Source organism: Vulpes lagopus, chromosome X (assembly GCF_018345385.1).
Source record: "Vulpes lagopus strain Blue_001 chromosome X, ASM1834538v1, whole genome shotgun sequence".
In the NCBI taxonomy this organism is placed as follows: Eukaryota; Metazoa; Chordata; class Mammalia; order Carnivora; family Canidae; genus Vulpes; species Vulpes lagopus.
The window spans coordinates 14674858-14689962 of NC_054848.1; the positions used below are offsets into that span (position 1 = coordinate 14674858).

At 37.3% G+C, this 15105-nt stretch overlaps 1 protein-coding gene across 4 annotated transcripts in view; it reads left to right on the top strand.

Moving 5' to 3' along the window:
• CDKL5 (cyclin dependent kinase like 5) overlaps positions 1 to 15105 on the top strand; it is a 213050-nt gene that overhangs the window by 138447 nt on the left and 59498 nt on the right. For all 4 annotated transcript variants that reach the window (XM_041741591.1, XM_041741589.1, XM_041741592.1 and 1 more), the window contains exons 5-6: positions 8333 to 8469; positions 13318 to 13438. In XM_041741591.1, the coding sequence (XP_041597525.1) occupies positions 8333 to 8469; positions 13318 to 13438 (258 nt within the window). The remainder of the gene's footprint in view (positions 1 to 8332; positions 8470 to 13317; positions 13439 to 15105) is intronic.

The window sequence follows — 15105 nt, forward strand, 5'->3', positions numbered from 1 at the left end:
TGTGTGGTGAACAATCCTTTTGGAATGTGAAGTGCACATAGATAGTTCAGTACAGATGAGAATGTCCATTCAACCCCTATGGAAACCACTTAATTCTGAACCATTTTATCACCTTAAATTTCAGTTGGGACAATTCTTTTATATATATATATATTTTTTTTTAATTGGCATTCGATTTGCCAACATATAGTATAACACCCGGTGCTCATCCCGTCAAGTGCCCCCCTCAGTGCCCATCACCCAGTCAATTCTAAAGAAATAGAGTTTCATCATAATATCCTTATTGTCATGTAGCTCTCATTAATCTCATTTATTAGTTACTCTGAAAATATTCTGTCGGTATTATGATAGTGAATTTTCTAAACCCAATGTTTAAAAATCTTTGTGAAGATCATGGAATAATCCTGTAAAAACATTTGTTACACTGAAATAGCATCTGAACTCGGTCTGATTTGCATTCAAGCTAGTCAAGTATTCTCGTACTTGATAACATAAAATATCAAGATATATTTTATGAGAGTATATGTTACCTTCTGTTAGCTTTAAAAGATTGTGATCATGTCCTATTTCTTTGTTAAATTCACATATGTCCACAAATTTGTATAAAATGTTTTGAAACTGCATTTTAAGGTAGACTACTATTTAGTTGAAGCTATCCTTGTTATCCCAGGATAGTAGATCACTGTCTAAAGTGGGATCCAGGGATCCCTGGGTGGCGCAGTGGTTCGGCGCCTGCCTTTGGCCCAGGGCGCGATCCTGGAGACCCGGGATCGAATCCCACGTCGGGCTCCCTGTGCATGGGGCCTGCTTCTCCCTCTGCCTATGTCTTTGCCTCTCTCTCTCTCTCTCTCTCTCTCTGTGTGACTATCATAAATAAATAAAAAAAATTAAAAAGAAAAAATAAAGTGGGATCCAAACTTTAATAGTAAATATAAGGTTAGATTGGGACTTTAAGTTAGAAAAATGGAAGAAAAATCATAAAAAATAAGTTTATTATATCTTATAGTTAACACTATTTAGGTTATAATAGCAAATATGTGCTATTTCTTAGAAAAAAAAAGAATCAAGTGTTACCTTTTTTGGGAGAGGGGCAAGTTTTGCAGTAAAATTGTAGGGTAGGCTAGTGAGTGACTTTCATAATAAAAAGAGGCTCATTTAAAAATACTCCAAAGGCTTTGTCAGTTTTCTCTCTTTTTTTATATGACCTCATCTTTCTGTCTTCATCCCTGTCGGTTGTTTACTCTCCAGTTGTTAACTGTTAGAACTCTGTCGGATCATTAATCAGTGTCTTTTGTCTGTGATTTTCCTTAAAGACAAAACTGACATACTGGGTGAGGATAAAAGCTCGTGTTCAAATGGAGGACTTGTGTGAGTGATGACATTTTTATCTGAGATCAGTTCATTGGTTAATATTTTTTTTTTTGTTTTGGTGACTTTTGCTTCTTTATACATCATCATCAATGTAGAGTTTCCGATAATGGATTTTTTTTTTTTTTTTTTTTTTTTTTTGAGGAAAAGAGTATACGTGCAAGTGGTGGGGAACAGGGAGAGGCAGAGAGAGAGAGAATCTTAAGCAGGTTCCATGCCCAGCATAGAGCACGAAGCAGGGCTTGAGATCACGACATGTACCAAAACCAAGAGTCAGATGCTTAATCAACTGAACCACCCAGGTGCCCTATGAGTTTGTCTATTAATGTAAGTTCCCACAAAGAAACATTAACTATAGACACCAAATCATCCGGGAGTCTTTAGAGAATCAGTTCTACTTAGTATTTGGATTTTCTGAGAAGAGAAAAATGACCACAGACCAAAAAGTTACTAGAGATTATTGAGTTGAAAGATACTTTTTGGACTATGTGTATAATGATAAAAAATCTAGCCTAATTCATTTACCCTTCCTATAACTCTAATTTCGTACAATGAGATCTGATGTTTAGATGATAATCTGTCACTGTTGGAACATAATTCTCCTGCATACACATGTACAAACGTCTGCCATCCTCAATTTATTGAATAATCTAAGAGCAGTGATTTAGACTAGATAGATTTGAATTAATAAGAATTAAAAACATTGTCTGTTCATCTTTTACTTGAGGAAGTCCTGTAATCTAGGCTTTATTTTTGACATACACTTGGATCTTCTAGTGTGACAACATGTTTGGCTTCTTAGGACATTTCAGTCTTTCCCTAAAAGTACAGGTGCTGAGATGAGGAGGGGTCCTCCCTACTTGTTGCTGGGCCTTGGTACATGGCAGGGAGGCTGATTATCAAGGAGCTGTATAGCAGGAAGATGGATTCAGGTTGTGTCTCTGCTTTCATATCAAATAAAATGGCTTGCATTTCATATCCTGCTGCTTATCTTTTCTGTAGATAAATATTTTTTCTCTTAGAATGGACATACTTATTCTTCTTAAACATGAGAAAATGTTTCCTTGGTCATCCGTTCTTTGCTCTAATTGATTTCATCTTTATTTTTACCCGGACTTTAGAGAACTCTGTCTTGATCTCTGGATTGAGGAAACTCTGGCCTCATTTTGTATAATGATACAAAATAAGGGTTCAAAGTCTTTGGTTCTTAAATTATAAAACCTAATTTCTCTGTAAAAGAGGCCTTAAAGCAAACTCTCCCATCTTTGGTTAAACAGAAAATTCAATGAACTAAGCTTGAGCATTCTGGCCAGTCGTGATTTCATCACACTTCCCTTTTTTTTTTTTTTAAATTAAAGATTTTATTTTATTTATTCATGAGAGACACAGAGAGAGGCAGAGACACAGGCAGAGGGAGAAGCAGGCTCCTTGCGGGGAGCCCGATGTGGGACTCGATCCCAGGACCCCAGGATCACGCCCTAGGCCGAAGGCAGAGGCCCATCCACTGAGCCACCCGGGTGGCCCATCACACTTCCTTTTAATGTCCAGAATGGATCTCTTTCAAGCTTCAGAGATGCTTCTAGGGTTTGATGCACATTTGTACCTTTCATGATTTAATAAGTTTCCATTGTGTTCTACCTGGTCTTCATTGCTGAAGATTTAAGGATTGCCATCTTTTTTGGTACATGTGAGAGCAATACCACCATTCAAAGCTCCCTGGTCATGTCAATTGCCCTCCTATTGGTATTCCTTCAGTCAAGGCAACCAGACGGAAACATGGTACCTTTAAGGTTTTGTATAAGGATGGGTTGGCTTTTTCTCCCTCCATTGTACCTATTGAAAGGTCCATTTTGGGGGGGCCTCTTTGGCTTTACAAGAATGTCAAGTTTGTGATTTCATAAAGTAGGTTACAGCTATTTCTGGATTTTTTTTCCAAACCCACATTTCTTTAAAAATAGAGTTACAATAGAGTTTCTGCTCATCTTTAGATTTTTTCTTTTTATTACTTACTTTGCATTTCTTTTGCTCCTATGATTTTTCTCCCCTTAAAAATTGTTTTCTTTTACTTTAGTGAATCTCCCTTCTTGATTTTTTTGTGTGTTAGCTTGCCTAACTGGCAAGCTAAAAGTAGGTTAGTTCTTCGGGGTTTTTTTTTTCTTACTTAACATCCTTTTTTTACCCTGCCATTTAATCGTCACTCAAAAGAATTTATGTAACATTGTCAGACTTGCTGCCTGTACTAAGCTAAACACCCTCAGTGGTAACTGGCGACTAGATCCATCAGCATCCACATAAGTAGAACTTGCATGGAAGCACCAGGTTTTAGAGCTGGAAGGACCTTCGGAACCATCTGGTAGAAGCCCAACTCCATTTTACAGTCAAGGAACCCAAGATGCAAAGCTGCACAGCTAGTATGTGATTAACTGGGAAAGATGCAGACTTCAAGATCTTTATTGAATTTTTCTTCCACCCATACCATGTTGCTTTGCCACTCAGCTAAGAAGTAGCGGAGTGTAGACCTGAACCTGGGTGTTCTGACTCACTTCTCTAAAGCTTGCTTACTACCTTATACCATGTTGCCTATGTCCCTGTGTTCTACTCAGTGTGGCATTCCCTTCACTCACGCTGAGGAAGTTACTCTTTTCTAGACTTGGTTTCTTCATCTGTAAACCGGAGAAGCCTAGCCTAAATAAAGAATCAACAGGATTATTTCAACTGGAAGGCAGGGATTTTTGTGCTCATGTCACCTTTGAAAAACTGTCTCATTGAAGAGCTTGGCTGCTTTCTGAACCTGAGGTGAGAAGCACGTATAGGTGGAATGTGTATTGCTTTTCCCCGTCATATCATCATTTAGTGCCACAGTTTTGTCAAAGTACAGGGTAAGCCAGGAACCTTCAAAGTACTTGGAGAAACAAAAATTATAGGACAGACCAAGTAATGAAGACTGCATTTTGCCTGCACTTAAGGAATTAATAACTCCACTTCTTGCCTTGTTCCCATTCATTACATTCTTAGTTACCTCAACTTTTAATATCTGTGACAGGTGTACAGTAGAGAAGCTTTCATTTCCTAAAATAGGTAGGCAGCTCACATAAGGTGGTTTGGGCCCCATATGCTAGGTGATTTTGTGAGCTGCTTTTTCATTCATTTCTCTTCTCTAGCCATTTTTACGTAGAGTTGGTATATATTTGAATGATGTCCATTTAACAATGTAGCAAAATTCAGGGAGGTTTATATTCATAATCAACGAAATTTTTAAAAAAGATTTTATTTATTTGAGAGAAAGAGAGCATGAGAGAGAGAGAGAGTGTGATCATGAGCAGGGGGAAGGGCAGAGGGAGAAGCAGACTCCTCGCTGAGCAGGGATCCTGACTTGAGGCTTGATCCCAGGACCAGGATCATGACCTGAGCTAAAGGCAGATGCTTCACTGACTGAGCCACCCAGACACCCCTCAATGAGGTTTTAATGGAAAGAAATCATTATTAGATTTGGAAAAAGCCATGGGATTTTTAAAATCTGTGTGTGGGTGGGAAGGGTGCCCATTATTTAGTTACTTTATGAATGAAAAGTTAAGTGGCTTGCCCAGCATCATATGTCGCAGTGTTGGTTCGTGAACAGGATCCAAACTCTTTCAAACCCTGCTTCAATGTTCCTTTTTCTAAAGCCATTCTACTTTAGCCATTCTGAGGTGGCTCTATCTGTTAGCAAAGTGAAACTGCCACAAGTTGCTAATAATACAAAGCTCCCTTTTTTCAGTTGCTTTTCGGGTGCCAAGAATTCACCAAGCATTTGACTAGAAAAGATACACCAGCTGTATTTACTTTTGACTTAGTTGCAACATTCATTTGTACCCAGCTCCAGCAGAGCTTATGGATGTTAATGAATGGTTAAATATATATGTGTTCTTGACCCTTCGTGCTTTCTGTTTTTTGGAGACTCCATTTTTTTATAATCACATATTGTCAAGACAATCAGAAATGGAGATGAATAGAAGAAAATAAATTTAGTTTGTCCTACTGCCTGAAAAGCTGCCCTCTCAACATTCTAGAGAGAAGATTGAAAGCATTGTACTCAGAACTAAAAGGGTGAAGTGCCCCTTGCTTGCCATCATATTGCTGCTTCCCATGTTTTAAAGGAATGAGACCTAGTTACATGTGAGTGAAGGTTTTTCTATGACACCAATGGAAGCATTCATGTCAGAAATATTTATTGATCCCTTCTTTGTGCCAGGTACAATCCTAGGTGGCTGAGTATGTATTGCTGAACAACAGAACTTAGGCCTGTCCTCTGAGAGCTCTTGGTTTAGCAGAGGTAGCCACACAGACAGTAAATCCATGAGCAAAGGAATCTATAAATAAAAATGGTGAGAAAGTCTCTGACAGAAAAGTTCAGAGTAGTGTGATAAGGAATAATAGGGATGGAGGCCTGCTTTAGTTTATTTTTCTGGGCAAAGCTTGTGAGGAGCACCATTTAAACTGAAGCCTAAAGAGGAGCCAGCCCTTTAGGGAGTCTAGGCTCTAGAATGCAAGTTATAGGTAGAAGGAACAAGTTCAAAGGCTGTAAGGTTGAAAAAATAGAGTTGGGGCTATTTTGGGAACTGAAAGACTAACATGAGGCAGAGGAAGGAAGGATATAAGATGGGGATGGAAAAGCAGACCGGAACCAGACCACGAGTAATCAGTATATTTGTGTTGAATTATTTCCTTGTTAGAAGATTGTTTGCTTTGTATTGAGACCTGTGTGACATTCTGTGTGTTAGAGATATATTTACTTTGATTACCCCAGTCTTGAAAGTAATTCAGATGGGATAGCAGAGAAGTAGGTTAGCCTTCCTCACAAGATTAAAGGCTTTTTAGTCTTACCTAGGGGTTAGCAATTCTAAAAGCCACAAAATACCACTTCTCTGCCTTAGCCCCAATTTGTAAAACATCTGGACCTCTGTCCCACTACGATACTCTAAGCCTCTTTGGGAAGTCCCCTGATCACATCTCATACATTCCCTATACTGCCAGGTGGCCCCCACAGTGTCATGTTCTTTTCCCCTGATAGGAGCCTGTGAGTCCCCAGTTCCCAGTTGACACCCTGGTGTGGGCTGAGCTAGCTCACTGCTTATGCCACTGTTGGCCTTTGTTATGAGTTCTTGCTTTCTGGTAGGCAGTATCTTTTTCTCTCCTTTACTAATCTCTGCTCTAGGGTTCTTCAATAGTTGTTGTTTTGTTATGTTTTTGCTGAAGTAGGGAAAATATTTCACTTGTGTAACCAGTTGACAAAGGACTGTTGATTTATGTTCCCTGTTTATTACAGGTATTCTGGTGCTACAAGGCCCCTGCTTTTATTACTATCTCTTTATTCTTTTAACTCAATTTGAACAGGGGCTGGAAGATGGACTAGGATAGAAAATAATCTGAGAAGTATTCCTGGCACCTAATTTAGAACCTTTGCTCTCCCTCTAGCCCCATTTAGCCCCTTTTCTCTTGTGTATCTTGGTTGGGAAGCATTTCTTCCTAGAAGGCATTTTCATCTTTCTCACCTTCATCCCCAAACTCCATTTTCTTCCTCCCTGAACCTAAGGGAGGTTAGATATGCCTGAACCTGAGAGTCAAAAAACTTAGGAGTCTTGAGCTAGGATTTTGACTCTTGACTCCAAACCTTGGGGACAAATGTGTTTTAGAATTTATAACTTTTGGGTTTTAGAATGGAAATATGGCATGCTACTTTAGCACCTTGTAACCAGGTACTATTTCTAAAGCAAACATATTAATGTTCATAAGTAAGTGGGATACACAATACAAGTGGTCTCATGTCAGTTCAGGTTTTACTTTTAAAGAGATTTGCCATAAACTTGGAAAAAGTGTTCAGATTTTTTTTTTTTAATTTTTTATTTATTTATGATAGTCACAGAGAGAAAGAGAGGCAGAGACATAGGCAGAGGGCAAAGCAGGCTCCATGCACCGGGAGCCTGATGTGGGATTCGATCCCGGGTCTCCAGGATCGCGCCCTGGGCCAAAGGCAGGCGCCAAACCGTTGCGCCACCCAGGGATCCCAAGTGTTCAGTTTTTAGACTGAGTTTTGAAATTGCAGATAAAGGATTATGAACCTGTATTCCATATGTAAACATGGTAGTTAGAGTTTCCAGGCTAAATCTAAAGGTATAATAAAAACTCATTTAAAATAAAGTATTACCTTCCTTACTCCCCTCCCCATTCATCCATTAGAGTTAATGTGACTTCTGTCCTTCCCCCCGCCTGTTGGGACTATCATGAGTGAAATTGACAATATGGAAGGCTATATTGGTTCAGCATAAGTTCTCTATCCCAGTACGGCTACACCATCTGGGTTGGACAGATGCACATACCACAGAAAGACAACAGGAACCTATAGCAGCTGCTGTTCAGAGAGATCAGACACTCTTAGAAATCCCTGCAACTTGACTGTGGCTGCACTGTGGGTGCCTGGTACATGACCTCTGCACACTGAGGTGACTCACATGCAGCTTGAGGAATGAAATGCTCTTTTGAGCCAAAACTTCAGGCCAAAGTTAAAAACATCAGCTGCTTCAGATGCTGCATAGAGGCTCCTCTGCACACTAATACGGATGATTGTTCTTTACCCTTTTAAACTCCACCTTTCTTAGTATGTAGTGTTAGAATGAAAATGACAGTGAATTCATAAGTCATATCTGTAAGTCTGTGTTTATACATATACTTTGCAATACGCAGTATAAGAAAACACAAGCAGAAAATTAGGTTCATGCTGGTCAAGTAAGCCTTTTCTTCTGTAAGTTGCTAATTCTTGATCCTTTCAACAAGAAAATGTGATATTTAATCTTACATCCTTGAACTTCTTATGCAGAAGTACTCAAAGTGGAAAGTGGAATTGGTATGTTTTTACTTTTCTTGGAATTTTTTTAACAGTGACTTGAAAGCTTTAATTTTACTCTATTCACCATTGTTTACATTCTAGAAAATGAAGAAGTCAAGGAAACGACTTTACGAGAGCTTAAAATGCTTCGTACTCTCAAGCAAGAAAACATCGTGGAGCTGAAGGAAGCCTTTCGTCGGAGGGGGAAATTGTACTTGGTGTTTGAGTATGTTGAAAAAGTAAGTCACTAATTGATAGTATGGAAATTTGCTTTTTGTTTGTTTGTTTTACTTTTTAAAAATTTTTATAAGTAATTTCTACACCTAGCATGTGGCTTGAACTCACAACCCTGAGATCAAGAGTCACATGTCTTACCGACTAAGCCAGCCAGGCACCCCAGCCTGATTCTTTTATTTAGGGTTGTTTCTGACACTATTCAAGGAAGCATTATTATCTGGTGTGTTGTCAATGTACTCATAATCTCAGTATTTTAAAAATGGAATTATTATCCATAATCATTAGAAGCCTTGAAATATATTGAATTATTTTGTGCAATTTAACTGTACAGAGATCATCTTAAATTTCAACAGTGAATTAATTTGGCTTCTGATATTTTAGAATCTGTGTTCAACAAGTAATTTTTAGGCTTGGTTTATTTAAATTAAACCTAGGCAAGGCCTCTGAGGGAGAGATAAGTAAATTGACAGTGATGACATAGAATGACAGAGGTGTGGAAGGCAGCCTGCAAGCATAGGATGGCTGCCTAAATCAGACCTAGGGTGGCAAATGACTGGGCTCATGGAGCCCACTTTAGTGAATTGCCAGTGTTCTGGTTTTGAGGGAAGAAGATGTGCCAGGAGGCATAAGGTGAGGCTTGAGTAGGTAGATGAGGCCACAAATAAGGAATTGGAAGCTCAGGAGAAAATCGGAAAAGTACACACAGTTCATATTGTCTGCATACTTGCTTTAGTATTTTTTTTTAAATTGGTAACTATTAGTGACAATTTTAATGATGTATGGCCTAGGGGCAAATGTATACTACGGTAATCAATACATGTGTCTGAGTTTCTTTGGGGGCAGCTGCCCTATAGTGGTTGGTTATTGTCCAAAATTGAAATAATTACCTTGACAAGAGTAGAATAAACTGGAGCCAGATGGACCATTCGTTCATTCATTCATTCATTCATTATTTTTATTTTTTTAAAGGATTTTATTTATTTATTCATGAGAGACACACAGAGAGAGGCAGAGACATAGGCAGAGGGAGAAGCAGGCTCCATGCAGGATGCCCGATGTGGGACTCGAACCTGGGACAGTGGGATCATGCCCTGAGCCAAAGGCAGAGGCTCAACTGCTGAACCACCTAGGCATCCCTATTTTTTTTTTTTTATTTTTTAAAAGCTTTTATTTATTTAGTCATGAGAGATATATAGAGAGAGGCAGAACTCAGATGGACCTTTTAGAGGTTTTCTTAATAAATGAGTATGTGGCTCCTAATTTCCTGCTATTTAAACAATAAAAATTATTACTTTTATTAGATTTCACTTCTTGAGTACATGTCTTTATGGGAATCTGCATGATAAAACGAGGAATTTCTACATGATAATATGAGGCTTTCTAAAGAAGATGAATACTGGAGAGCATTATGTTTACCAGGTGCTTTCCATGTCATAAATGACAGTGTCATCACCATCATTATCATTATTACAAAATAAAAAGCAGCATTGCCAAGATGATGGACCAGGAATGTGGCTTTTGAATTAATGCAGCTTTTACAAATTAGTTTTCTAATGAAAATAAATGTACGTAGTAATTTCATTTCAAGCAAGATTTGAAGAGTATTTTAAGTTTCTTTGTCATTTTAAAACACTGTCATTTTGAGGGTGGGAAGGGGAAGAGGGAGAGAGAGAGAATCTCAAGCAGGCTCCACACCCAGTGTGGACCCTAACAAGGAGCTTGATCCCACAACCCTGAGACCATGACCTGAGACAAAATCAAGAGTCGGATGCCTAACCGACTGAGCCACCCAGGTTCCCCTAAAGTTTTCTATTTCTATGTCAATTTACGTATTTTTCTAAGGGACTTTCCCCACCAAAATTAAACTGAAATTTGATATTTATAAAAAAGGATTGCTGTAAAAATCAGAAGCTCTTTTATGTTATTTTAAAATTTTTTTTAAGATTTATTTATTTATTTATGATAGACATAGAAAGAGAGAGAGAGAGAGAGAGGCAGAGACACAGAAGGAGGGAAAAGCAGGCTACATGCCGGGAGCCGATGTGGGACTCGATCCTGGGACTCCAGGATCGCGCCCTAGACCAAAGGCAGGCGCTAAACCGCTGAGCCACCCAGGGATCCCCTATATTATTTTTTAGTTGTCAAGAATAATCATGCAATTTACAATTTTCACTGCCAAGTAATGAAATTCTGACAGATCTATTTCAGTTTGTCTTTTTTATTTCTGTTCTGCTCAGGGTGATGGTTCATAATTAATAACAATTTAATAAGAACAAATGGAGAAATCACTTCTGTGTACCAATTTTGTCCCATGTGAGATCTCTCTGCAGATAATTGGCAGAGCTGCTACCAGAGCTTCTGTCTTGTGTCCCCCAGTCCGGTGGTTCTTGCCTTGACCCTGTGGTTTTTCAGTGGAAGGTGACCTCCCATCAGTGGCAGTGCCTAATGATTGACAGTCTCAAGAGGGCAAGAAAACGATGCTCTTAAAGGGTAGGAGTTTTTACAGAGATATACAATTACAGTGGCTTAAACAAAATAGAAGTTTCCTTCTGCCTTTCCACTCTACCACCCCTGAGATGTGGCTCTTGTTCTCAAGGTCAAAAGGAGGCTCCAGCTATCACCTCCCATTGGCCAGGACTTAGTTTCATGACCACCCTAGCTGCAAGGCAAAGGGGAAATGTACTCTTCATTCTGAGCACCTATGCATCTACTTACAAATTGTATTACCATGGGCTAAGGGAAGAATGGATATTGAGGGACATTCTTTTCTGCCACTGATCAATTTAGAGCGTAATATGAAATGAGACATACAACTTACTTTCTATTTCATGTGTGCATTTGGGACCTCCTATGCATTTGTTAACTGAAAAAGGCAATTTAAATGGAGAATCATTTAAAAATGAAACATACTTCAAACATTTTAACTTATAATAGATCAATATATATTCATTTACTACTCTTCAGAGGTCATGTCAAGGCCTTTTGAGTATCTGTCTTCTGATTGGAGTTCTGACGAGTCTTTCTTAAATACATCATATCCATAATGCATCAACTATCATAGCCTGCAAGAGCATCTTTAAAGTGAAGCAAAAGCTTAAAAACATTGTAAAGCAATCTCAATGCAGAATTCTTATCACCATCATCACCTGTCCCCTGCCAGCGTTTTATAGTTGTTGCACTCACATTTGATTAGACAGCAGTATGTTTAGTGGCTTTCCTTTATTAAGTCTTTCTGAAGTATTAAACTTTGTTTTTCTTATAAACAGCAACTCTCTTTATTTAAAACATTATTTCATTGGTTTATATGATATTTAATGGTATTAAAATAACAGGTGCATCTGTTATAATAGGTACGAGAGTGTTATAAACAAGCAGCTGATTGTATGTATGCAGCTTGACTGGTGGGAACAAAATTGTGAGGTTGTATTAGGCAAACCAGGTTTTCTGACTTTTTGGTCTTGCGACGCCTACACTCAACATTATTTTGGAAACCCTAAGAGATTATTTATGTGGGTTTTATCTATTAATATTTATCATATTTTGAGTCAAAACTGAGCAGTATAAAATATTCATTTAAAAATAATAATAATCCCATTACATATTAACATAAATACAGTTGTAGGTCATTCTTTGAGTAAAAAATGGTGTTCTATGAAGAAGAAGCCGCTATCTCAACTTGGATCACCAAGTAATTTTCTTCAAGACAACCATCTTGCTTTATTATGCAACAGAAATGCTTTATGTATATTCTTCATTTTATCATATATATTCCTAAAAAGACATATACTCAAGAGTTGAAATTTAATACAAGTCATAATTTTTACTGCTTCATCAAAGAAAGACATCCTTAACTAAAACTGGCTTTTTGTCTTTTTTTTTTTAACTGCGAAAGTGTAGCATTGAAGAATCCAATGCCTTGATTTATGCTAAGGTGCCATCAGTTTACCCATCCTTGCTTTGAGTCATCAGTATAAATATAAACATAGTGAAAGATCCAACAAGCTGAGTGTTACTATGAATATAGTTTTGATTTCATGGGCCTTCTGCAAGACCTGATAACCACCCCCAAGAGATCCACAGATCACATTTTGAGACCTGCTTTCCTAGATGGTCATGTACAAACAATAAACTAATCATGCTGTGGACTTCAGTGTACTTTATAGAGGGAATGGAAAAATGTGTGGTTAATCTGGAAATTCAGTGGAGACAGCTTAAGTGGAGTTTCTATTTAATAAAAAATTTTGCATGAATTTTAGAGTGGTCTCTGACTCTAGACTAAGTTTCGAAACTTGATTTTTTTGGGATCTATCTGTGTTTATTTCAACAGCATTTTCCAGCCTGTCTTAATTTTTGTACTGATTGCATGGATCACTTCTAATCATAAGGATCATTTTCTTTTAGGAATATTTTCCAGGTGTTCCAGAAATATTTTCAAGGCTTGATTTTACTGCAGGTTTCTATTAAACATGCATAGTGCACTGTGTTAAAAATGACTGTTTCTCTCCTCCTTTATACAGTACAGCATCTTATCTCTACTTTGTATTGCTTTCCACTTGAAACTATTCTAAAGTGATGTGTGGAAGGTTTTAGGGAGAGTGGAAAGTACCAGGGTTATTATTTGGGGCAACACTGGGGAGTAGAATGGAATTTCTCTTAAAAGAGAACTTTGATTTAATACAGTATCCTACTTCTGCATGAAAAAGATAGTAGATGGAAAACAAAACAGTTCTTAAAAATGCATGCTGTGCATTGGGTGAATTATCATCCAAGATGCTTTTTTAAATTGTTAATACATGATTTATGGGCCTGCGTAATTTGTGGAGATTAATGACTCCCTATTTAATTTTTAGAATATGCTTGAATTGCTGGAAGAAATGCCAAATGGGGTTCCACCTGAAAAAGTTAAAAGTTATATCTATCAGCTAATCAAAGCTATTCACTGGTGCCATAAGAATGATATTGTCCATAGAGGTAAGTATGGAATTTTTGAAATGGAAAATATTAAGAAAATATCAGAATTAACAATGAAATATTTATACATTATTATCTTAAGAATATTTCCATGGGCATTGATGTTCCATTTAAATTGAATACATTTTGAAAGTACAGGATATGATATGTCATTTACCTTTCAAGTCTCCTTCTGTATCACCAAAAGGATGGACTGACAAGTTTATTTGGATATTATAGTGAGATCTTTGTTTGTATAACAAGATCTATTCTCAACTTTAGAAATGCCTAGGGATATAAAGAACTCAACAAATAGGAACTGTGAAGTTTCCTTGGAGTTAAAAGAACAAAGGGATGTTCTCTGTTGCCTTTTGGTCCTGCAGGTAATGTGAAACCACCCAGAATAAGGCTTTTTAAAGGTGGTCACTGACTTCCTGCCCTTGACAGTCACCTTTCATTCCCTCTTAGACCAACCACCTCTAGTATATACTTTAACTTCCTGAATTTCCCTACCCATTAGTGAAAAGTGCCCATTGCAAGTTATAGATATGATCAACCTTGCATAAAGGTCATGAGTATGCTTCCGTAAACTGTTTTGTCCTTTATTGCTGTGAGGTGGGTGGTTTATAGTAATAAAAGGGCAGTTACTTTCTCAGCACAGTCCTTGACTTTATGCAGTTTATCTTCTCCTGATAATCTATCTTAAATTACAGAGTTTTACAATAATGGGACACATATTGATAAAATAATGAAGCCAGAAGCTGTTTATCAGAAAATGTTACAGTATCTACTTCTTGTCTCTGAATTATCAGATAAATGAATACTACATTTTAATTCACCTTACATGCACAAAAGGATATCACTTTAAAAATAGTCTCACTTTAAGAATAGCTTAAAGGTCATGTGAAGAATGCCAACTCCTATTAGAAAAAGTCTAGAAAATGTCTAGAAAAAGATAGTTTATATTTCTCTTGGATTTGACTTTCATACCAGTTACCTTATCAGGGTTGTTGGTGGTATAGATAGATCTCCAAGTCAACTGCACATCTAATATCTATTCTAATAACAATCTATACTATAACATGAAGCTATTAATAAGGAACTGAGGTAGCTACATTTCTAAAGTGATCCTGTGATTTGGTTAAGTATATAGTAATAAATCAATGGTTGTGAATTAGCAGTAGAAACCATGATTCTCTGCAGATTTTACTCCCATCTCTTCCCTTTTTCCATTTTCACCTCTTCCATCTGATAGAGATGATGGTTACTCTAAAAATAGTATTGTGAGGTGCCTCCCAAGGCAGGAATTAAATAGCATTTTCTGTGTATTTCTACTCAGCTCCCACCACATCTTCTGAAGATCCACGGAAAAAATGAGAAGTCTTTTCTTGACTCATGCAGTATAACTTCAGCATTAGACATTTATAATTGTGAACCACACAGAAAAGCTAAAGAGATATGTAAATATAGACATTATGTAGAAAATCACAACAGAAATTCTATTTTTTATGAAGTTTTTTTTTTCTAGTAAATATAATTCTAGCTACTTAAATGTGTTTTTAAGGTATTTTGTGGGTGTAAACCTTTTTAATATCCTATCTCCAAAAATTTATGTTACTAATATTTTATAAAGTAGAATAGTTCCTTGAAACATGGTGGTCTAGATTCAGTGATTCTTAAATTCCTTT